General features: G+C 37.3%; 1 protein-coding gene across 8 annotated transcripts in view; it reads left to right on the top strand.

Moving 5' to 3' along the window:
• RALGPS2 (Ral GEF with PH domain and SH3 binding motif 2) overlaps window positions 1–25,953 on the top strand; it is a 124,279-nt gene that overhangs the window by 38,587 nt on the left and 59,739 nt on the right. For all 8 annotated transcript variants that reach the window (XM_075422564.1, XM_075422563.1, XM_075422570.1 and 5 more), the window contains 5 exons: window positions 2,448–2,498; window positions 8,151–8,234; window positions 17,107–17,196; window positions 18,350–18,442; window positions 22,701–22,827. In XM_075422564.1, coding sequence (XP_075278679.1) covers window positions 2,448–2,498; window positions 8,151–8,234; window positions 17,107–17,196; window positions 18,350–18,442; window positions 22,701–22,827 — 445 coding nt within the window. The remainder of the gene's footprint in view (window positions 1–2,447; window positions 2,499–8,150; window positions 8,235–17,106; window positions 17,197–18,349; window positions 18,443–22,700; window positions 22,828–25,953) is intronic.

Below are 25,953 nucleotides of genomic sequence, written 5' to 3'. Positions count from 1 at the left end.
AGAAGTTTCTGATGCCCTGCTGCTTGCAATGTGAAGATCCAGCTATGTCCTTAACCTATAGCAGAGCACTGTCAAGCATATTGTGGCTTTTGGCAAGGTGGTACTCCTAGCACTGTCCAAGGGGTCCTTGTCTTCTGCCAGATAACCTGCTCAGGTTAGGAAACGATGGGAAATTGGTCAAAAAATTACCAGCATTGTTTGTGCATGCATTCAAAATGCTTCAAAAGCAAAGTTTCATTAACCACTGTTGGAATATTTTATGTTGCCTGGGCGCACTTTCACATATTTGTCCACTTCGCTTGCTGGGAATGGCTTGTTGCTGTCAGTACTTCTTGTGGCAAGACAAGACTACTCCTCTTGAAAAAAGGCTTTATGTGAAGATTTCTGCATTTTTGACCTTGGTCTTAAAAGAAAAGAAAAAAAGAGCTGAAAGTCTTAAATTTTGACAAAGAAACCATTTTTATTCCCTCAAGAAAAAGTCACTTCTTCATAGACCTCATAATAAAAGAATAGAATGGTTTCAGTTAGCAAGGTTGCTTTCAGTTTGGAAGGCATCTTCTGTTTTTGGCAAAAGTTTATAATATATATTTTACTGTAGTTGCTATGAGTGCAGGGGAATAGAGAGGTTGTGTTGAAAGTAAAGGGTGTTTTGGCTTATTCTGTTCCTGATTTTCTGTTCTTAAGAATCCCTACTGCTTAAAACAAATTGGGGGGGTATGTCTGCCTGATATCCTTGACTTCATTTAAACTTTTGAGGTACAGTATAATTTGCTGTCGAGGCAGATGCTGCAGCTGATCAGTTGATTGTTAAACCACATTTAATAAAGATAGTTTGGAGATTAATTTTTAAGTTGGCATTTAAATAGCTTATGGGTATTAACGAGTGGCAGGTACAAATCATATGCCACATACCGCATGCGAGTATTTTTGTTACAGGACCAAGAATGTCTGGTTTATGTAAAAGTTTGTACAGAATTTACTGTTAACAAAGGTGTTCAGATGTGCACGTTTCTGAGTGTATGTTGTCTTATTTGTAGTGGAGTGTGTGGATTCACTTAATTGGTCTCATTTAATCTCACTTTAGCCCAAGACTAGAAAAATCTAATACAGCTTTGAAATACTATTGTTCGCAAGAAGGAGCAGCCAATTAATACAGAGGCCAGGCAAGAAAGTTTCTAAAGTGGAAACTCATAAGGGACTTGTTACTTCTGTGATGTTGTATTGCTGTTGTACCAGATTGTATCCAGTGTGTTGGTTACAGAAATTTGGACTGATAGGTATCTTTTTTTTTTATGGTCATATTTAGTTGCTAGAAATCATACTTAAAAATAGATTTAGAAGTCAAGGAGATTTACTACAAAATGAAGATTAGGTCATCTTTGGCAAAATGCATCACTTCTTGTCTCATTAGAGCAGGTATTCTCATTAGAACAGGTCCATCTCTTTACACCTGCTTTCTTTCAACTGGAGCATCCTAGTTAAATTTTTTCTGCAAGATGGACTTTATCGGAGAAGCTATTCTGTTATCCAACAATGCCACTCCGTTGACATTGCAGTTTGTGAGAGTCACAAAGCTGTCAGCATGTGTACCACAGAGCGTATAAGTGGAGGAATCGCCGTTTTCAAGGAAACGGGAATAAAGCTATGCAGCTCGCGTCTGAGGAAACGGAAAAAAGTCTCTGGATTCATTGTTAAAAGGATATTTGTGATGCCTGACTCGGATGGCACGAGTATATCTTGGCTACCTACACACGCTTTGAAAGAGATGGTTTCTTTCTTTTGGATACGTAGGCAGACAGCAATCCTAAACTATACGCTTAAAATACAGCTCTGTGAATGTGTTTCAAAATGCAAAACCTGATCTTTGGCTCTGAGTTCCTCTTTACCCTTTTCAAAGCTAAATAGACATCCTGGAATGAAAATGTGCTTATTGGTTCTGCCTCGGTGGAAGTGAGATGGCTGTCTTCAATTTTAATTGTTGCTGTGCAACTGAACAATTACTTTACTTGTCCAAATATGGTTCATGTATTGATTGAAAAATTCATAGGGTTGTCTCAGTAGAATTGTGTAACACCTAGACTGAAATTCAGAGTTTGAAGAGAAACTGCCCGTGAGCATCAGAAGTTAGTTCCTTGTATTCTTCGATAGCTTCTTATGTAGTATTTCTGAGTTCAAGCTCCAACTTGCATATGAAAGTGCAGGATTATGCTCCTGAGAATAATTTTTCATAATTTGTTTATTTTATTAAATGTAAAGTTTGGAGCACTTTGTTCTCTGGTTTTGCAGGACAGCGCTGTGGCAGAAGCTGAAACCTCTGAAATTAGCTACAAAATGGAAGTAAAATAATAAAGGAAAATCAAACAATTACAGTTCTCATGCAGCACAGCAACTTAATGCAATGCAAAGTTGATTTTCAGCTTAACTTATATGTTGTTTTTTTATTTCAGGGTCAGATAACGCTAATGGATGTCCCTGTGTTTAAAGCGATTCAGCCAGAAGTAAGTAGTTCATTGGTTTTGTTTTCAAATTCATTCATGAAAATGTTCTGCTGGTGTATGAATTTTGAAATTGCTAAGTGTAAATGTGTCAATAAATCTTAATTTTTGTCCCAGCTCCAAAGCATATGGTTTTATAACACAAATATCTGGAACTAATTGTTTGAGGAATGAAGTATTCAAATTTGTATATGTTCAGCTAGTGCTAGAAATAAAGTATTTGGGTTTTAATGTTACTGAATGATAAATATCTTGATTTGACTATTCTGATCATAATGTTTTAGGTTTTAGCTCCTGATACTTCTTGCTGTACCTCATCCTGTCCTGTGTTCCCCTAACTAACTGGGTCATCTCTTTTTTTGGAAAAAGATAAATGGCTGTAATGGTATCTTGTATTCAGAATGGGTGTGATCTGTTTACATATTGGGATAATATATTGATGATTTGTGTTGTCTGGTTTTTTTTTTTATGTAATGCCATCTTCCTTTCTGATTACAGCCTGACTTGAACCAATGTTTCCAGAATCTTCACAGTGACTATAATAAATAGTGAATTTGTTTATCCTCATTTCTCTATGATTAGCATTTTCCTGTGGGCATTGCTTTGCACTTTTGAAAGTTTAAGTTTATTGGCCACTTTATCAGTAGTGTGGAAGTCTTTGCCAATTAATCAGTCACCTGTAGACTATCATAAGATATTTTAATGGTAGCAGGCTTTTGTCATGTCACTCTTGTGGCATGCTGAAGAATATTTTGCTTCAAGTGGAGAAACCTGCTGAATCTCTTGGTTGTGATTGATTTCATCATTTGTGTACCCACAGATTTTTTGAAGGCTTCTTTTTGATCTGTACTTGAAAACATTGTAATGATTTAGCTTTTATGATTTCAGCAAGCTTATTTCTCAACTCGTGTGGATTTGTGTGGGTGTTTTAGGGTTTTGTTAGGGGGTGTTTTATGTTTGGGGTTGTGTGGTTTTTTAAATCCTTCAAAGAGCCTCCAATTTGATCTCTCTGGCTTTTTTCCTGGGCATCCTTAGAGTCTTTTTGATTGGCAGAATATGTTTATCCTGATCTTCTAATACAATCTCTCTTTTTTGAAGCTCTTTTCCAAAATTTTAAAGTATTTTACTCTTTTATCTGATTCTTTTGAATGTTTTCCGCATGTGTGTTTGTGTACTTTTTCTAATGTTAAACTTTACTGCTATGTAGGGTTCCCCCAGCCCCTGACTGTTGAAGTTGCATAAGCTGTGGGTGCTTTTATGCAGTGCCTCATCTCTAGTTACACTGAGTTTCAAATATTGAAAAATAAAAACACCAGTTTAACTAGTTGTAACCTTGTCCTAGTGATCTGCAGATAAAGAAATTCCACCGCTTGAGCTTGATGGTAGTTTATTCTTTGCAGTCCCCTTCCAGCACTGCACAGGATGAGCAGTCAGCTGTGTAACAACCACAAGAAAGCAAGTTAGATACAGTGCCATTGATCCAATGCTGCATACCTCATAATTTGTTGCTCTTTTAATGCTATCTTCTGTATCTCAGATTATGTTGTGTGAGCAGACCTACAGCAAGTCTCTGGTAGGTGAGAAGAACTGTCATGAAAGCACACTTAACTTTGGCTGGTCTAACTCCTTGTAAACCATGAAGGGGAAAAGCAGAATAAAATAATGAAACTTCTCTAAAAGGAAGACTGTGAGAAAGTAGGTGAATATATCTAGAAATAAATTAATTTTAAGAAATCTGGATGTACTGCAGAAGAAAAATTCACATGATGCCTTCACTGGAAAATATCTGTGTGAGGAAGGGCAGCTGTTCTGACCCTTCTCCAGTGTTTGGGCAAAAGCAACTGAAGGCGCTGACAGTGTGCAAGTATTATCTGTCCATCAGTGCTGCTTCACAGGTATGCAGAGGTCTGTCCTCTTGTATCTGATGTGCCTCTGAATTGTGTTAATCCTCTATGGAAGAGGGGTGTACAGATTAACTCTCAGGTCAGAAGAAGGTAAAGACAATTAAAATGCTTTCCTCGTGTTTTGCAGAAGGGGAAGACAACATGAAACACTTAGTTTGCCTAAAGGTGATTGACAGCAGATTAACGAAGTGGTGTAGGTTCCTGAGCTGCTTTGAATTATCTACCAGCCTGTGTGCCATATGCACACCTTCAGTCAGGTTGTGAATCTTTTACATGTACCTTGACGTTTGCACTCAAACATTGTTGAATTTGTAATTAGAAACCAAAACAATGTTGAGCTGATTTCACCTGTATAAAAGGGCTTCTGAACTGAGGCTTTGAGTGTCTAAAAGGCGTTGATAGAATTTGTGATTTTTTTTTTATATCAGTGCTAGAAGATACTATGTTTAGAATCAAATTTCACAGCTCTCATCCACATGTGTTGTGGGAGATAATGAACAACCTCTTTCCCAGTGTGCCAAGACATAAAAACTGGGTGTTTATTCTAGATTCACTGATGAATTACAGCAATCTTTGCTGCACAGGCTGTGAATCTCAGTCCATTTCCCAAACTGTGTAGAATGAGATATGAATGAATATTTCTAGCATTTAATGGGTTTTCATTTGTTTTTGCAAATAGGGGTTCTCAAAGGTTTATTCCAAGATACTTAATTTTTAAAAGAACTGGAAATTAATTTTCACCATCTTTAAGACATGTGTGAGCAGTATTCTTCAAATATCAGTTTTTCTTGACTATCTAAATTACTGTTGCATCTTCTTCATTGTGTTAAAATATTTTCTTGAAATATTGTTGTTTTTTTAAAAAGTATCAGAATTTAATTTTGTTTGTCTTAACAGAGCTGAATAACACTTTCTAGAGTGATACATAGTAGTTTTTCCTTTAGCATCAAAATCAATTAACATACTCATAGCACACACTTGTATACTTCTACAGCCTTTTGCCTGTACCTGTAGCAAATAAATATAATTCTTTTTGCCTGTATTCAAATTTGCCACAGTTACCAAGGTTTCACATGTGTGCTAGAGTTCCTACACATCACCCACTGTAACTGCCTGTTTCATGCTCTTAGGAAAAAAAATGAACAGGGAGCTTAGCATAGTCCTTGTAACTCAGGGTTAAGGTACAGTAGATCACTTTACATCTAGGCTGAGCCAGAAGCATGGGCTTGAACAGCTGCCCTGGCTTGGTATATAGTGACAGGATCCTCTGCCTGAGCTTTAAGCAGACTGTAGCACTCCACGTGATACTGGAAACCACCTTTCTGCATCATTCAAAATGCCTGCAGGTTACTTCTGAGAAAATAAAGTAGAAGATATTACTGTTTCTTTGTTAATTAATAATTGGGGGCTGCAGTATAAGAAAGGCGGTAAAGAACACACCTCTGCTACATGAACTTCAGTCTGTGTGAAAGCAGCCAATTTGCATTTTCATTTTTGGGAAACAAAAAAACTGAGTTCCCCAAGTCAATCATATGATTTCCCTGTATTCCCCACGAATGACAAGTGGTGTGTTGTTTCTTGTTTTCTTTTTCTCGTAGCAGTTGTGGCTTTCTAGGGAGCAGTGACTATAAAGCAAAAGGTGGCGAAGTTAACATGAGCTAAATGCCAGATGTCCCCTTGCAGAACACATTAGCTTGCTTTTCTTGGGAAATCTGATTACTTGTTTTACATATTTTAATACATTCTTCAAGATTATTTACCCATATGTACTCACATTGAAAATCTTTACTGGGTTATTGCCTTTAACTTCTTCATCTTCTTTTCTTCACAGACTAGGCAGTGAAAAAAAAAGTTTCCTTATTGAATATTCATCTCCACTTCTTCTGAAGTTGTATAATGGTTCCACTATTAATCCTTGCTTTTTCTTCTCCTATTTTAAACTTTCACTTTACCCGTAGAAGCACAGTCTCTCCTTCTGCCAGGTGGTACATTTATAATTTAAGTGCTCCTGTAGTATTTTGTTGAGGAAAATAAAATTCTATAGATTCAGAAGGGAATAGAAAATGAGTTATGGAGAAAGTTTGGCTTTTGTATTCTTGATCCTAAACCTTTCAGTCTTACAACTCATTTTAAATAAATTACAGAAAAGAAGAAATTGGTAACTCCTGTGCTTGAGTTGACTGGCAGACTAAGGAAATAATCCTTGTGAAGGTTTAAAACTTGTAGCAGAAAAAGTGGAATTCTAGATGAAGATCTAAGAACCGTGCCTGAATTAGAGTAATGGAGTAGGAGGCATGGTCTCTTTGATTAGCAAAGAAGTGAATCTTTGTATAGAAGTATAAGAATGATTTCTGAATTCCAGTTTCCAATTCAGCAAATTTAGTGTGATGTATTGTGGTAGTGTGTGCAGAGTCCGGTCCGTGCTCGTTAGGACTGTACCCTACTTCTTGCAGACCAAATGCAGTGAAGGCAAATCCTTGGTGCCTGCTCTTCTGTTTGATGGCATCTTAGGGTGATGGGATGAGCAGTGTCAAGGGCAATGATTTTAGGCAATCAGGTTCTAGCAAGGTGGAAGAGGATTGTGAAAAACTGGGTTTCCCCTGCAGCAGACTGAGCAGGTGATAATGCTGAGAAACTGTGGACAGGCAGCAAAAGGAAACTGCTTTTGTTTTAGTCCATAGTCAAGAGAAAGTACTGGTGAGAGAGGTCTTGCAAGTGAGATGGAGAAGCTGTGTGCAGGAGGTGAAAGAAAAGGTTCAAGTTAATTACAAAATGCACATACGGATACTAAGCTGTCTCTGATTAGTTTTTCTTGGTAGCACTGGAATAGGTTGTGTCCTGTATGCTGTATATATTTGCTTCTATTCTGTATGCTGTTGTATACAAATAAAAGAACTCATGGGTACATTTAGTTTTTTATGATTTCAATTAGAACTGCTTTTTTGAAACTAGGTGGTGGTAAATACCAAGGAATACGGTGTAGTTGCCCAACTACTGACTAAGTTCTACAGACAAATAAGAGGCATTGTAACTTTGTAGTTATAGGTAATGCTTTTTCAGACTTTACGATTTAAGATTGTTGTTAAGTACAGGAACTATGCAATTTATTTTTTTATATTTTTTAAGCAGGTCAGCTTGGTCCCTTTTACTCCACAAAACTATTTGCCTAAGTGCTGATTGTTCAACTTAAAATTGGCTCCTTTGGAAGGGAAGACTGGAAATAATGTTTCTTTTATTGTTGCTACAAAATGTGGCAATTTTGGTACTTTTTTAGATGCAACATGCCATGTTAAAGTAATGGGACATGTCTAGATGTTGTTAATGAGGTATATCTTCTCAGCAGACTTCAAATATCTCAGCAGACTTCAAATATCTTCAGAAAGCAATTAAAAACAAAAGAACATGCTGCTCTACTGAGCTCAGATTCGCATTTAAAGCAGGATTTTCTATGGTAACAAAATAGATCTTGAATTATTTCACTGGTTTTTAATGAGAGCAGAAGTTAAAAAAAAAGTCCCTATTTATTCAACAAAAGAACAACTGCTTAATCATTCAAAACGTTTCAGAAATGACACTTGTGGAATCTTGAATTACAAAAGAAATCGGAAAAAGTGTAACTATATTACTTCTATGTATTACGGGTCTGAGTTATTTTGAAAGTTTCAAGCTCTGTCTCTCTGTGTGCCCTTGGCTCTGAACATGTGTTATGCACAAATTAAAAAAAAATGAAATTTCATCCTTGTTGTCCCAGGAGCTGGCAAGCTGTGGCTGGAATAAAAAAGAGAAATACAGTTCTGCACCAAATGCTGTTGCTTTCACCAGGAGATTCAATCACGTGAGTTACTTTTTTCCAGTGTCATTACGTGCACGTATTTAAAAAGTCTGGGAAATTAAGTGTTCTGGCACATCATTTTTATTTTATTACAGATCTCAGCTAGTTACTTGAAAACTTAAAAGTATCTGCTACAAGGAGTTCCTTATCTTTAGGATATGCAAAAACCAAAACAATACTGAAGAAGTAGCTGTTGTTTTGTTGTAAATAGTAGTTGTTGATGAAACAGTAACTCATTAAGTAGTGGGTTTTTTACCCATAAATGCTGGCTGTGCTTTATGTAAAGACAGATTCATCGTTACAGGTTAAAGGATTATCCTACAGCATTTCTGGCATAGTAATTAGGTGTAATTTCTTTCTGTGTTAGTTGGGTGTCTTTTGCTCCTCACGGATGTTTTTGTCCCTAGAAATACAACCTTTTTGTCAGTATGGTTACCTTTTTGAGGTGATTCTGGGCAAACTTTAAAAATTGCAAAGGACTTTACTGTACAAAACTTGTTCTGTAGCTCCCTATTTGGCATAATTTTTCAGATAATGTATATGAGATTTGTGGCTTTCTTAACTAAAATTTTCTCCATGTAAAACCAACTTTTAAAATAAGGTTGGAATTTTAGCTGTCTCCACAATTAAAACTGTAGGACTCCAGTTATGTAGTTAGCCAACCAAGTCTCAAAACTAATACTTTTTTATGCAATACAATATTTTGTACTTCTCATGAATTAATTCTATTACCCTCATCTTTCCCCTAGTAGATGTCTGATAATGTCTTGAACTTACAAGCTCTATTCCAGACCTGTCTTCTGTACCTGGTCTCAGATCTACAGACATCTTTGTTAATTGTCTAAAGCTCAGACCAAACCTCTAACCTTTTCAGGTTTTTTCTATCAGCTGTTGTGTACTTTCTCACTTTTCATTATTGCTCACATTGAGGATATAAACAAAGCCTGTTACTTCTCATCGACAACACTTAGAATATTTCTTAACCTTCTAATGACTGAAATGCTTGTCTGGGCATGGGTTTTGGATGCTTGCCTACTTTTCCTCTTGACTGAAGAGAAAATGTTACACCGCAAACTTCTTGTGACCATACCATCTATCAAAATCTGGGATGTTTGGGTTGGGGCTTTGTTTTTTGTTGGATGGGGGTTTGTGTTGGTTGGTTGGGTTTTGTTTGGGTTTTGTTTTTTGTGGGTTTTTTGGTTGCATTTAGTTGAAATTTTCCTGATCTAGTTTTTGACGTTGCTTCTTTATTGGACTATGTATCTGGCCTGAGGCTAGTTTTACACAAATACTCAATGCTAATCTCACTGATATGCCAGTGATTCCAACACTTGCCCTCTTCTTTATTTCAGTAAGTTATCTCTTCAAAGAAACATCTTGTTTTGCTGAATATTCTGAAATGTTTTTGTAGTAAGGGCCATGTTAGGTAGTGTACCTCATCAAGGACTTCTTATTTCTAATTTTATAATGTACTAAAGAATTGCAGGAATTGGCTAATCAAAGTCAACTTCAGACATACTAAAGAATGGGTAAAGTATGCTTAGCAGCAAGAAGGAAGGAGGGGAAACCTTATCACGGGAGTAAGCAATCGTCTGTCTGCAAACTGTGACCATTTGTCATTGCAGAACCGTTGTTTAAAAATGTTGAACCTATAAAATGTTAAGGACGCAGGGAAGGAAGGTTTGCTTTGTACAGCTGCCCAGAACCGGGAGGACATGCCTGTACTTTAAAAGTGGCTCTTAAAGATCTGAAATGTTGCTGAAATGCTAACTCTATTGTTAAATAATGTTTAGAAAACTTCTAAATACTTTTTTTTTTAGATTAATATATGGGAATTCCATCATGCCAGCAAAATCCTATTAGTTTATTATTATAATCCTGTCTTAAGTCTCTCCTTCTTACTCATCCTAATGACGTTTTGGGTTTGTGACTGTTGTGAAATTAATTCTTTTTAAAAGATGCTTCTGGGCTACAAAAATGATCCGAGGGCTGGAGCACCTCTCCTATGAGGACAGGCTGAGAGAGTTGGGCTTGTTCAGCCTGGAGAAGAGAAGGCTGCGGGGAGACCTGATTGCAGCATTTCAGTACTTAAAGGGAGCCTATAGGAAAGATGGGGACAATCTGTTTAGTAGAGACAGCAGTGACAGGACGAGGGGTAATGGTTTTAAACTAAAACAGGGTAGGTTTAGGCTGGATATAAGGAAGAAATTCTTTACAATGAGGGTGGTGAAACACTGGAACGGGTTGCCCAGAGAGGTAGTGGAGGCCCCATCCCTGGAAACATTCAAGGCCAGGTTGGACAGGGCTCTGAGCAACCTGATCTAGTTAGGGGTGTCTCTGCTCGCTGCGGGGGGGTTGGACTAGATGACCTCTAGGGGTCCCTTCTGACCCAAAACTTTCTAGGATTCTATGATTTTACTCTGTGGAACACTTATCAAATCTGCTCACTGGATTATTAATTGATGGGTGATGTTCTTGTCTTAGTTTTTGTAAAAATCCATACAAAACTGGCTATATGCATACAACAAAGGCAATAAAGAGAATAAGATGCTAGGAATACCTGCTTTTTAATAATACATTTCTTGTAATATTACGTCTTTTCATTACCCAGAGTGCATGTTAGATAATTGATAGTCACTGGCTATTTAATCTCTCTTAATTTCCATTTTCTGTTATGCTTCATTTATTTCAAAGAACTGCTATTTTTTGTTGAAAGGCAGGTCGATTCGAAATAAGTGATAAAACTAGGTGATGCTCAGAGATCGGTAGTGCTTTGAGTTTGTTCAGTATGTTTCAGTGGACTAAAAGACCTATATCACTGTTTGAATTTTTTTGGTATGGTAAAGGAGGACTTTCAATAAAATGCAGCACTCCAACTGACTGGCCTTGAGCAGCTGTATATAGAATTTCTTGTACTGTTTCTCTCTCCCCTCTCTTCCCTTTGGCTTTGCATCTGAATGCCTCATTAGAAGTGATGCAGTCAGAAAGGGGCTAAGACTTATTTATGAACCCTACCTTTCTGTAGCTTACTTTTGGGGAACACCAGAGGAGCAATAAACATACAAACAGAATATGTTAGCTCTAGGATTGATGCCATGACAGGTGGTCTATGATTCTCTCTGGATGCCATTATATAGACATTCCATATAGTGGCATGTACACGAATACAGCTGCAATTTTTCTTGCCAGAAGGTTTAGGTTTGTAATTAAGCCTCACTCCATTTGTGTGCTTTCTCTACAGCCACAGAAGTTGGATGTGCCCCTCTGTCAGCTGACAGGTTCCTATCTTTCCTAATGATTTCCTAAGAGCCTTCCTAATATCTGCAAAACTTTATTTTCAATTGTCTTTAAGCTCCAGCGAAGATGTATCCATCTGACAGGCTCTGTCCCTGGCTTTCATTTCCCCTCTGGGTTTCAGACTGTCCGTTGGCTGCTACAGAAGATTCCCTTTCTTAGATGCCTGTTATTGCTGGTTTTAATGTCTAAAAGAAATACATTGCCAGTAATCTGAATTGTACTCAAGACACCCCTGAAACAAGAACAGTGGCAAAATCTAGAGCATGCATTTGTGGTGTCAGTGAGTTTTGTGGAGTCACAGGTGTAATCAAGACAGGACAGTCTGAGGCTCTATTCTGTTGATTATCTCCAAAGAAATGTAAAAAAGGTGTTTTTTACAGGCAGCCAGTAAGTACTTGAAGCCGTTAAATCACCTGGAACAGGACGAAGTAGCTTCTTTCTGTTTTTCGCATTGTTGGCACCATTACATTCAGATGTTGCTGTGCTTAGGCTGCCTCTTGGACTATATTTAAAGCCATAAGATTTGAAGGTGTGTCTAGGTAGTCTGTTTCTCTTTTCTCGTTTGTTTCTGTTCTCTTTAAGGTGTCATTTGAAAAATATTGATATAGGAGTCATAATAGCCTGTAGGAGAACCTCTGCCTTGAAGAGTCAAAGGATAGATAATAAAGAGGAAATGAGTCCAGCTATTCAATGTCTGCTCAGATGCTGGGCTAGTTTGCCTCTAACCGTTTTTTTGGGAAGCTGCTGCATGCAGATTTGGTGGCTGAGGGACACAGCATTTTCAAGAAGGTCTCCCAAGAAGTTTGCATCAGCGTATATTCTGGCACCAAGGAAAGTCATCATTCTTATCTTCAAAGTATAGTGGGACTGGACAGGGGAGGGAAAAGGGGCGAGTATTGTTTTAAGTCACAGGTTCCTATTATTCATGTTAATACCTCAACTTTTGTCTGGCTGAGACAGAACTTTGGATAACTTTTGATGTGGTCTGGGCCTACGGTTCCAAATGTGTCGTGTTGTATTTAGACTGATCATCCTTTTTGGAGCAGTGAAACCCAGGAATTCCTGTGGGAGAGGCAGCGGCAGCTCGGAATAAGAAGGCACGATGGAGTAAGCAGTTTTCATCTTCCTTGCCCGGTTTGCCTTCTCGGCCTTCAGTTCTTACCCTGGGTGCTTGCTCAGCAGAGTGTAGTTCCTGTTGGGCACCTGCCCCACTTACCTGGGGGTTTCTAATGACTAGACCTGAAATGAGTAATCAGGAAAATCATTGTGACTTTCGGCTTTATCAAGCATGAATACATTTCATCAGACTTGTAACTTTTGAAATTTCACTGGGTTTAAATTATGCATTATGCATCTGCCTCTTTTCCCCCAAAACTTGCCAAAAGAAAACCATGAACAGCTCTTGCTTTGTAAGTAAAGAGGATATTAAATCACTAACAGCTGCTTCACAGCAAATTGATCTGCTGATAGCGTTTTGGAAACAATAATGATTACATGCAGTTAATTGCAGTCCACTGAGAATGAAGTAGTGTATTTCCAGCCTTAGTTATGTGATAATTATATGTGGTGCCTGTAAAAAAACAGATCAAGTTCAGGGAAGAGAAATCAATTGGATCATTCCAGGCCAGGATTCTCTTATTCTTGAAGAATACATTGCTACGTGGTACTCCATAGATCTACACATCTACTACTAAGTATTGTTTTTAAATACCAAATTTCTTTGCATAACTGTTTAAAACTCTGATCTCTGCCTTTTTCAGCCTACTTCTGAAAGTTATTTGTATGCCTGGATCATACTGCTATAACTGGTAAATCTGCCAGAGTGCAAAATTGTCAAGCTAGCTTACTTACTAAACCATTGTTCTCTACCTTTTTAAAAGAAGTGTTTATCATAAATTTCAAACAAGATATGTGTATTTTTTTGAAGGTTGATGTTAAGCGTTGATCTGGAAGAGTTTCATAGTTTATGTAAAGGCAACAGTTGCTCTCCTGGTTATAAGATTATGTGTATTAAAAACCTCTTTCTTGAAGTTTTTATTTAAATGGGGGTGGAACTGTGCTACCACAGACCTTGAAATATTTGAGAAACTTGTCAACTAGATTCAATACATTGGAACAATTTTAAAGCATATTGTTCCAATAAAGGCAGATTTTGTTTTACTAACATTGTGAAACTGTTTTAGTTTTTTTAAAAACCAAATGCAAACATTATGTAAGAGACACAGTTTGTCTTGAATATTGTAGTGTTGCTGAGATGCAGTAAAGTGGGATATTGAAATTTTACTAGGGTTGTCAGAAGTGGAAAAAATGGGATGGGGAAGAGGCTGGTGTGCTTCCTTTGGAAACAAAACAAAAGACAGACAGAGTTTCTACCTTAGCTGTAACGATGCAAGGTCACTGCTGCCTATTTTAGATTACATGCTTTTTGTGTAGCATGTCAGAATGTTTTTAACAGATATTTGGAAGAACAATCCAGAAACTCCATTAGTCTTGAATTTGCCTATCTGCTAATTAGCAGACAGCACAATTAGTTTTGGAACCAACAACTATGAAACTTAAAAGCACTAGTGTAACAAAATTAGTATTTCAGATAAGGCAAAAACACGATTTAAAAAGCTTAAGCTATGATTCAAGATGTTTTCCTAGGTTGACCTTAATAGGGCAAAAGATAAATATGCAAATATGTGAAGGGTTAAATGCTGTCTTGAACTGGTATCAAAGGCACTGATGCCCAAAGGCTGTGGGGTCATCTAACTGATTGATATTGGTGGGACAGTGTGAGAAATAATACCATTTAAATGCAGTGAAAGAGGACTTGAAGCCAAATAACCATGAAATATAGACGGAACAGGTATGTGTGATTTACATGGAGAATGAACTTGGATAAAATAAAAAGCCTATTGAAACAAAAGAGTTTATTTGCATGGTCTATTATTCAATATTTGGAATAAATTAGATGATGGTGCTGCCTAAAGATACCAGTGAGTAGGCGAGACCAGCCAAAAATGCATGTCAGTGCTGGTAAAAACACATCAAAAAGGAGTTGAGGTGATTGGAGTGGAGATAGTTAAGTGTGTTTTAATTCTTTATCTCCTCCTATTTTGTGACTGAAGGGACTGGATGGCTCTGAGAGTGGAAGGAAGTTTGGCATTTTATTCTGGTTTTGTTTTCCTGCAAGAGCTTGGAAGTGTTGAGACTGGGTCTGGCTGGGACTGGGATGGAAACCAGACTTCCTTGAGTAAACAAGAGTACTTGTGCGGCACGGTGCTTATGTCACTGTCATACTAATGAACTTTCACAAAAGTCAGGGCCAATGTAGTAAATCGCTTGCTTTTTTCAACCTTATGAGAATGCTCAAAACACAGAGCAATGCTCAATCAATGTTTCATAGTCTGGCCTACCACAGGCAGTCTCCTATTTCATCAGTGCTCTGTTAACTTGAGACTGAAGAGATCTGGGATTTTAAGGCATAGCAATATGTGTGTTGTCTCTACCTGATTCTTTGATACAAAAAATCTCTTAAAAATTTAAATTCCCTTGATCTTCAAAGGGAAATAATCTCAAACTCGTTCATCAGTCAAGAGAAAAGTTGGTTTTCTCAAGTTGTGTAGCTACAGCAGAACATCAAACTGAGGTATAACTATTTTGACGATATTGTGAAGTACTGTCAAGTACTTAATGTTTACGTATTCAGTACTTACGCGTTTTATAGCAATACTGTTTGCACAGAACCATTTTTTATATTTGTCAGTGTAACAGAGTTTATCTGGAGATACTTTGCTTTAAAAAAGAAGGAAGAAAGAAAAGAAAGGAAAAAATAAACGAAGCTCCGTGGTTAATTCTTTGCTGGCTAATACAGTGTTAGACAAACAGACCAAAGGATAGCAGTTGTTATGCAAGATGTTTGTGGGTTTCTTCATGGGGTTTTTTGTGATTCTTCCATTTTCTGGTTCCAAAGAGCTGTTGTGTTTTGACATCCCAGTTCTCATCAGATCACTGTAAGACCACTGAAAATGTAATTATTTTGGAGGTGTGGATCTCCTCGTGCTATTCTGTATAAAGAGCTGACATAACTGTAGAGAGTGAAACAGGATAAACAGGATATGTCATTTTTTTCTATTGAATTTTTGGGCAGGAACCAGAATAAGTACGCAGTGTTAGTTTACACGAAGCAGTTTAGCATTGCTCTTTAAAAATTAAAGCAGCATGACAGGTTGAAGGATGTTTAGATGTGAGAGCATACATTTCTTCATAGACTGTTTTCGTAGTTTGGTAAATAGCAGTCACACTGTATCTTGCTAATACCTAACTTGTAGTGAATACATGAATAAAAGCTATAGTATTTGTTACTGTTTGCTGTCTCTTTGCTACTGTTTTATTAGTTATGAAGGTGTTTATTTTCTGTCATTCTTCTTTGTGCTAAAGTATTTGAGGGCAGAGGGCGCGGGGGAGCAGAGGAGAGAAGATTAGAGTTCAGACATGTTAACAAAAGATTTTCAAAATACAGCTTTTGAGGCATTCATCAACTATGGAATGCAGCAACCATCCTTCATACCATACTGAATATAATAGTGATTTTTATGCAACAGTGATGTTAACCCTCTAAAACTTAAGAAATTAGTATGATAGCATGCAGTATATTAGCAGGTAATTGGTGTAGCCAGCAGTATGAGTACAAAATACAAACTCTAGGTTATAGCGGAGACTTCCTACCCTATGTTCTGATTTTGTTCAGATGATACTGGTTTGATTTTTTTTAGAGGTGTTGAGAATTTGGAAATATTGGTGAACTGTAGCTGAAGCTGTTCAACTCATCTGAGAGTTGTGGAAATTTTAGTTTTTATATGCCTTCATTTTGTAGACTGTCTTAATAAAATTTCTTCATGATCTTGATTTCTTGGGAGAACATTGTTTGAAGTTTGAGAGTTTTGCCATTTGCTTTGTGTCTGTGAGATCTCATCCTCAAACTTAGGCTGAAACTGGGTCTATTTGCATAGATTGTACATAACTGATTCTGCTGAGGTTTTGGGTTTTTTTTGAGGTGTGCTGGCGGCACAAGGGTATTCCTTATTGGAAGAACAGATCTCAGTGTCTTTGTACGGAACTAACTCATACGACAGCTTTTACAAAGACAAGTTCTAGCCACCCACACACTCACTGAGAAAAGCAGGCACCAGAACATGCACTCTACAATAAAATACTGGAATGCATGGCAGCCAGTTATGAAATGGGGAAGGTGAAGAGAATTACAAGATAAAAGGGTTGAATTCTAAACATGAGTTGGATTTATTAATTGGATTTAAGCAACTGCTTGGTCATGTAATGGTAGAAGGTATCTTGGGTGAGAATGAGCAGAATAACAGCAAAACACTTTGAAGAAAGTTTGGTTTTTAACTAGTATCTGGGTTATTGATTAGAATTTTATAGTACAAGCATCTGTATCTGCTAGTATGCATTCAACTTTATAGTTGGAAATTGAAAGCTGTGAGACTTTTAATGTATTACTCATGAACTAAAAATACTAAAAATATAATATTGAAGCTCTGTATCTTAAAAAGGCAAATTTTCTTCTTTTCAGGTAAGCTTCTGGGTTGTCAGAGAGATTCTGCATGCACAAACTTTAAAAATAAGAGCTGAGGTTTTGAGCCACTATATTAAAACTGCAAAGGTAAGAATTTGGATGGTGGGAGGAGGGGTTGTGGGATTCACCATGATGAAAGTTCTTATACTTAAGTTGGTCAGTTCAAAAATACACATTGGTAAATATTTATCTGATACCTGATTTAGCTGTGGTTGTATCTGTTGACATGAATAGCTGTTTGGCTTATGCATGTAACAAAGTTGTCAGAAATACTGACAGACCGAAGTCCTGAAATTGAAGACTTTGTTTACAAAAAAAAGCTTAATTGAGGAAATGCAAAGATGCCTTATTTCAAATATTGTTCATTAGACAGTATAATTTACTGGATGTGTTTTCTAATTGTGGTTAACCAAAGCACTGTGTGTAGAATCGGTTCAAATAGCATCAGTCAAAACAAAAATAGTTTGTTTGCTTTTACTATTGGAAGGAAAGGATCTGTTATCTCTTATTCCAGTGGTGGCATGAATAATATCAACTTAAGAAATACTATTTCAAAAATGTACATGAACTCAAAAATTCATGTTAGAGCGCTCATCCTGTGACATCCTCCTGAAAGCTGTTAGGACTGACATTCATGAGAAAAGGGTCAGCAGATCTTGGCTTACATGTAGATGAACCAGAGTCCTGGCCCTTCCTCTCTTCACACTGCACTGAAGCATGTTTTTCAAGTTTTTGCTGTCAGATGGTGGCTGGAATCCTAACCTACCATGGTGAATTTTCCAAACAGATTAACCAGGATTTGCAATACTGTGATCGAGTATCCATTTCTCTTTATCAAAGTCTTTTGGTTAGGGATAATTCCTCACTTTGTGTGCATTCCACGAAAAATCCCTGGATGTAGTTCAGATTTCTGGGTGCTTGTAGCTGTCAGAATAATTGGTATTGCAGGAGAGCTTAAGGAACAGCAGTTCTTCTGGACCACTTTTAAGCTTTTGTGACAGTAGTACCAGTAGTTACTTGACCAAGGCAGATTGATGGTCTAATCCAAACCTGTGTAGATGCAGTAACGAAAAATTAGGAGATGCCATAGAAGTGGTATGGGGGCACAGCAGTTCACTGTAACTAACTCTTCATTTTCAGACATGCAAGATTTCCTAATTTTTAGATTATGTACTCAGTATTTATTACTGACAGAACTTGTAAAGTTGTTCATTGTTATTTTATATATTTTTGTCCTCAGAAACTGTATGAGCTGAATAATCTGCATGCTCTTATGGCAGTTGTGTCAGGCCTACAGAGTGCTCCAATCTTCAGGCTGACTAAAACATGGGCGGTAAGTGAGCAGCAGGACAATGGAGGGGCTTTAATTTATTCTTAGGAAAATACAACATTCTGTAGCTTATTTTCAAGGGTGCAGTAATTATTACAGATACTTTTAATCTTCTTCTACTGTATACAGAATGTATCTAGTGCCTCTGAAGTCTACGATTTCCTGTTGAATTTTTTTCTGTTCTCGCGTAGAAATATTTTCCTTTGAAAAATAGTTCCCTGCAGATTCTGCAAAATGCAGAGGCTTCTAATTTGGCCAGAAGCTATTTTGTATTTAGTTGCTGGAAAATTATGAATGCCAAAGTGGGTCATACTTTAATCGTTTAGGGGTTTATACTGTTGGAATTTTTTTCTTTGCTATGGAGAGCAGATGTCCAGAAACTCTTGATTCAGTTTCCATAAAGAGGTTTGTAGTTTCTTGCACCGATAACTACATCTAGCAATTTTCCTTGGAGTTTTCAGAACTACTTTCGTAGTTGAAACAACTGCATTACAAGGTATATTTGTAGGTCTGCTTTTGTACAGTTGTGAAAGAATGGCATTATTTGGAAACATTTTTTTGCCATCTGTTTTTGACTAGAATTAATATTATTTTTGTGTAGTGGTATCCTCGATCAGAAGAACATTAGGAATCACTTTAGCTCATTGATAAGTCAGAGCTGAGAAAACACTGTGCTTGATTCAGCCATACGTTGTGTAGTTACCCAGCTGTATAGACAGATGAACTGTAACATTTTCAAGTATGAGAAATGAGATGACTGAAATGCTCCTGTGCAAGGGATTCATATAAATAGATCATTAAAAAGAGCTAAAAACTTTCACTGAAGACATGTCAACACACCATCGCATGTTACAAAGTGTTTCCCTGTCTGATAACTGAATGATAATGTTGTTCTGTTGATAGATGTTACCAAAACTGAATTTAATTTGCTCCTACTGAGATACTGATCTAGAATTCTGAGCGCATTTTGCAAATACACAGTTAAGTAAGACATCATTTCCAAATACCAAAAATCTCTCCACTTCAAAATGATCTTGAGGAGAACTTCTGTTTTTCTGGTTTTGTCATGTTGATGAATTGATGCCTCAACAGTTTTACATAGCTGATGCAAAACTAATAATTTTTTTTTGTGCATGACTTGACACAAATGCCAACTATAACTATATATTAATATAACCGTATTAGTTACTACCATAATTATGCCATTCAGAACTGGGAGTCCCCAGTGTCTTTTCCTGACTGGTCAACCAGGAGTCCTGGTTTGCACTTAGGAGGATTATTTGTGTGCTGTTGGCATATGTATAATTTCTTAGTTTGCCCCTCTTCCAACATCTGAAATGCCAGGTAACTTCTGCCACGCTTCTGCATTATTAAAATTAAACACACTTCTGGTGTTTAATTTCTGATACAATCCCAAGCGAGTGTGTGCTTTTCATCATCTTATATAAGCCTTTGCAAATCCGAGTTGCAGGATCGCTCCTAGCAATGTGCACGGCAAACTAATGTAGATGTTTTTCTCCTGGGAGCTCAGTTTGTCAATTCTTGAAGTAATTCGAAGCCTTTGGCTTTCTCTATATTGAAGCAGGAAAAGACATGTGAAAATGCATACCAAGCTATTATTTGAGTCGCTGAGTCATATGAGTAAGTTATACAGTAACCTTCCAAAACTTCCAGTAAGGAGGGATTTCTTCTCCATTTCTGAGATAGTTTGTAGCAACCCACAATCAACCCGACTTAAAGTCAGGAAAATAGCTGCAAGTATATTCACTCCCTGAAAAAAAAAAAGTCACCTTATATGGTTGGAATCTAGAGTTGAAAGGAGCCATTAAATACTTGCTTGGTAATCTAATGTTCCTAAAAAAGATGGAATTCGTGTCTTGTGACGGTATGTCTAAAATTTCTCTAACTCGTTGCCTGTACACCCTCTGAACTCTGGAGAATAATAAATGTTTCTAATGTATGATTTGCCCCATTCAGAACTTTAAAAGAATTATGAACCTTTCCAAGAAAATACTTAGAATAGAATAGAATATTCTGCTTCTCTCCCTTTAATGTAAGGAGGTCTAGATGACCAGCTAGCACTTGGGCAATGTGAGCAATAATCATTAGACATCTGGAGTTAGGTGAGTGAATCCTACTGCCCCACTCTGCCAGCACCCTGAAACCTCATTTCTCCTCTTTTGCATTTCAAAAAGGTTGGCTTCAGTGCTGGCGCACTTAGAAAGCAAAGAGCAGTCTGGAAGGCTCTGAATCCTTCCTTACTACTGTAAAGTGTCAGCCTTAGCTTTCGTTGTCTCTGCATATGTACATCTCTTTACTGTTCTTTGTATCCTTTGAACCTAAGAGACAGAGGAATAAAAATTATTTAGAAAAAGCAGGAGCTCCGAAACTGAAGAAGTAACAGCTGGGTCCTTACTTGCCCTCACGAAAGCACTTTTAATATTGTTGGGTTCTCTGTACTTTTCTATGGTAGTGCAGGAAGTGGAGACATGTTGTGAGTTGCACTGTGAGCACAAGGGAAAGTCATATAGGATCAACTTGTTTAGAGATTGTTCAGAGAACCTGAAATGGTGTATCAGACTTGAACAAGGTTGTGCAAATCAGCAGGTTTTGAGGAAAATACAATTCATTTCATTCAAATCTCAATTTAGACTGTTACTATATCTGCTAGTCTTGTCTTGCTTTCCAGTCTGTAAAGCCTTCCAGACACCAAATGGTGGCAGAATATTTTAGAATATTATTGAAGACAAGCTGATCTAGGCTGATTAAACTAGAACCATCTCTGAGGAGGCAAACTTCGAAAGATACACGTCACATTCTGGTGGCTGGAAAGAAGTCATACCTGTCTGCTGCTTCCTTGTTGCCAGAACTGGCAGATGTCTGCAGTTTTAATGAACATGAGATGCAGTTCATCCAGATATTGGAACCAAAGCTAAAGATGTAAATTAATTGCTGGAATGTCAGAGATCAGTGTATCTTGGGAAACAAGTGACTCCTTAGAAGTGACTTTCTTCTGAAAGACAGTGTTCAGTTTCTTGGTGTGTTAGCTGACCTAATAAGGCTAGGGTATAGGAAACATAAGTAAAATGAGCAGTTATTTCAACAGTGAATTTACAGCTTTACAGAAGGGAAGCTTCACTTCTATCATGTTCACATAGGTTGGTCTTTAACTGAAAGAGAAGAGGGAATACGCTTAAAAATTTAGCCATCTGACCCTTGCGATTTTTGTACTGTTGGGTATCCTATAGAGGAAAAATTGTGACTGGGACCAGAGCACTGAGTATTCTGACAAAATGTTCAGTGGGAACACCTTATACCCTTCTTTAAATTCTGGTTCTGAATTAAAATTAAGCCTTTAATGTGGTTTTGCAGCCATTCAGCTAGGTGTTTTAAAAATACGTGAACTTACTTTCCCAGTCTTACAAAGAGAGCCTAGTTGCTGTTAATTCTGTTAACGGAAGGGGTATGGGGAGGAGGAGTGAACAGTGAAGGAGATGCATGCATGACTTGGAAGTCTTGTATTCGAAGTGGGCATTCCTTTTAACATTAAGAGCCAGTAAAATTGCTAGTTGGCAGAAGAATATACACAGCCTGTATTCAAATCCATAGTGTCTTCTGTGGAGAAAAATGGATTAAATCCTTACTCTTTTCCGGACCTTCAAGTACGTGTATATGTATGCATACCTGCATTCATTGTTTTTTAAATTTGTAGTTTTAAAAATTGTAGTTTAGTTTAAGATATTTATCAGATCTTAATGGTATTGTTTTGCGGTTTGGAAAATCATTGGTTGAGAACTCTCAAATCACGAATAAGAGCATATTTTGGAGTTTGGGTTTTTGTGAAGCAGGATTACCATAAAATTATCAGTGTATCTGACAAAGAAAAGTTAACTTATGGATAATCAGAGTGAATAAATTACTAATTTGAAATATTGTAGATGTGGAATGAAATTGTGATGTGTTAAACTCATGTTGCTTCAGAATGATCCTCCAGGACACCAAAGTTTTACTTGGCTAATTTTTTAAAAGGCTAGCTTAAATTTAACAGCCAAAATAGCTAATTTTCTTTGTAAACTCTCCAAGTACTAATCTTTAAGGAGTAAATGCTGTATTTTTGAAGCATTTTTATTTAAAAAAACAAACTAATAACAACAGTGAGGGAATGGAGGTAGAAATCTGTGCTTGTAAGGGTAAAAGAGAAATCATAATGATCAAACTTTAAGCTTACTGGGTTTTGCCTTTTTTCCTCTGCTGTCCCCAGTTACTAAGTCGGAAAGATAAAGCCACCTTTGAAAAGCTGGAGTATGTTATGAGTAAAGAAGATAATTACAAAAGGCTTAGAGACTATATCAGCAGCTTGAAGATGACTCCTTGTATTCCCTATTTAGGTAAGTTGAAGTATTTCTAGTGGGAAACACTAGTGATAAACATGCTTCTCCAGTGATTACACAAATTAAACACTATCTTTTAAGCATTCATGAAACTCTTTCAGTACTTCAGTAAAGAGTCTATAATGGCTAGTTTATTCTGGATACTCTGTATATGGCAAGAAATAACTTCACTAGCTTCAGAAAGAAAATACCTATTAAACCTCAGAAACACTTCAGGTTTTACATACAGTGTCAGTTTTCCAGGAAATTATTTTCCCATATGCTCTATAGATGCACTGATTGACTGCTGGAGAAGCACTTAAACTGCTGGGCCTGCTAGCACTCTTGGAGTGAAATACTTGACTGTTACAGTAGTGATGGCTTTTAATTTATGAGTGGGTATAAATCGCCAACTTCTGAGATAAATAAATGTAGATCTTGGGGTTTAGAACATGCTAAAATCTGGAGGTATTGCTGCATTTAATTATACTAAGGTGACAAGAGAAACTGGGTTGTTATGACTGACTCAGCTTTATGGAATAATTATGAATTATAATATTCCTGTGTATCTGAAAACTAGATAAATGTGTTTAATATGTGTTGGTTTTGTTGCCAAGCTAATGTAGTGTTATTTACTGTCTCAGTTTAATTTGTTTAAAGTAATCAGTGTGCTTTTTTCAAATGTAGCTTTTCTGTGATATCATAACATGTTCGTAGTCGCATAAAATTAAGGACACGTTTACCCAGTTTTTCTGTTTTCCAGAAAAAACAGTTGTTATTTTTGTAGATAAAGTTGCTCTTACACCTAAATCCAAGATGACCTCCTGTGGTCACTAAGGCTCGTTAAACTGTAGTATCTTTGTTCCTGAATCTTGATACTTTCATTATACATCTGGACTATGAACTTTTTCAAGATTAATAACTTGACAGTTATCTTTATGCTGTGATCTGTGTGTCTGTCACCATACTATTTCGGTTGCTTTGTAGCTTGATAGGAGCGACAGTACCGTCACTGATGTTAGAATCTAGAATGATGCCTCTAAAGTGGATGTGTTCAGGTTATGTGGAATTGGTTGAATTTAAATGCTTTATACTTAAATAGAAAAAAATACTTTGAGAAACGATAATAATTTTAATGACAAGTAGTCCTGTAGAGTTCCTCATTCTGTTTTTATTTTTTACTTCCCTGTTACATCTTTCCCAGAAACATCTGTCAGTTCCAACATGACCTTAACAGCTGTTAATTTCCTGTATTTTCAAGTATTCAGATGTTAATAATTGTTTGTGCCTGGAATGGAAGAATCAGCATGAGCATGTCTTGTCTGAAGTGCAGATGTGGAAATGGCTGGTGTGGCACATCTACCGCCTGCCGCCCTGCCTGTTGACATAGCTCTTAAAACTAGACCTGAATTAAAAGGGGCAGAGAAGCAGCCAAGCATAATGTAATGGGATTAAAGGTGTCATTTTGTAGCTTTCCCACCATGCATGCGCATATAGTGTGTATGCACCGTATACGGTTCTGAAATGCAATTTATAGCTTTCCAGATGCTTTTTACCTATATGCCGTGATTTATGAAACACGAAGCCGGGCTTAAATGGTTTTCATGCTGACTAGAGAAGTCCCAAGCCAAACTGCTGCCAGGTTTTTTAAAATCTGATGATACTCTGACCCTTGCCATTATGGTCTTGTGATACTTACTGCTGTACAGAGAAATCTTTATGCTTTGGTGTGTTTGTCTCGCACTTTAAAATACTCCCTTACTACGTGCAAGTGTATGTTTAAAAAAAAAAAGTGAAATGGTGGAAAACTATTTTTTAGGTTTCGCTTCGTTACAGATCTTTTCCTCAGTACTTTCGCAACTTTTTATCTAACTTTTGTATTAGAATAAGCTTTGGGCGTGACTTGATAGTTTGTTGAAGTGAAGTGTGTCTGTCTTTTCTTCTTAGAAAGAAAGAGATGCTCTTTGCTGTGACCCGCTGTAGTTAAAGAATGTGGTGTGACCTGGTTTCATATGATACCAATCATTACTAATGATGTGAAGAATGTTCTCAAGCCTTGTTTAATTCTCTAAAGGAATAGCAAATGCCCACTGGTGCGCTCCCTCTAAAATTAATTTCGTAAGGTTTAAATAAGTGACAAAAAGTATAAAATTGCTTTGAAACTACAGTTGTGATAAATCTGGATCCGTCTTGGAAGATTGGCTGTTGAGTCCAATTCTTCTCATTTAGTCAAAGCTTTAATCTCCATGAGTGAGTACCAGAGTAGATTTGCAGGAGTATTATTTCTAAAATTTTCTTCCCCTGGCATTTTTACTGATGCAAGAGTCATATGGAACAGAAGTAACTTTATGTTGCTTGGTTTACTTGCTGTTTTAAGCTTACCAGCTATAGGTTATAATTCCTGAAAGGATTTTTTTTTTTTTATGCTGTTACTTCTGGTTTAAAATCATATGGGGGAGTAAGTGCTGCTCCTGGTTTAAAATGCCTGGAAAAGTCTACCTAAAAGTCTGCTGTTTGGAATTGTGATCCTGGTGTGTGCCGGGAAGAGGGATTAACCAGAAGGTCCATTTTCTCTCAGGGAAAGAGGAAGCGTGAGGTGGGGCTCTGTTCATTGTTGGTGCAGGGATCCTGCAGTTGCTGCGCTCCCCTGAAACGCTCTTTAGAAGAGTGCGGAGAATCAGGCCTGCCACTCCGCTACATTTACCGTGGCAAATCCCCTCCAGAGAAATATTGGCACTGGTCACAAAGGACTCTGTTTGGAAGGTCATAGGGAAAGTGAGTGTATAAAGGAATTGCAGCTGCGATTTCAAGGATGAGTGTTTTAACCTTCAGAGGTTGTTAGGTTTACCCTTATGCAACCAAATACTGAATGTGGGTGTGGAGTTTTTTTCATGACTGTTTTAGCATTACAAGATAAAGTTTAAATGCTGTGTTGTGTAGTCTTTGCAATGGGAATGGAGCCGCAGAAGTACAGATTGTTATTGCCACAGCTTGCTCACTGCGGACAACACAAAGATGTCCCTCTGTTTAACTAGGGGGGGAAATAAAAATATTTTTAAGTCCCTTGCAGCAGTAAGTGTGGTGCGATTCCAGAATTCTAGAAATGCAAGTGAGAGCAGCACATCATCAGTGTGGACTCACTGA

This window comes from Opisthocomus hoazin, chromosome 6, assembly GCF_030867145.1.
Source record: "Opisthocomus hoazin isolate bOpiHoa1 chromosome 6, bOpiHoa1.hap1, whole genome shotgun sequence".
Taxonomy (NCBI): Eukaryota; Metazoa; Chordata; class Aves; order Opisthocomiformes; family Opisthocomidae; genus Opisthocomus; species Opisthocomus hoazin.
Note: the sequence above shows the minus strand (reverse complement) of the source record. Positions and strands in the feature narration are given on the sequence as shown.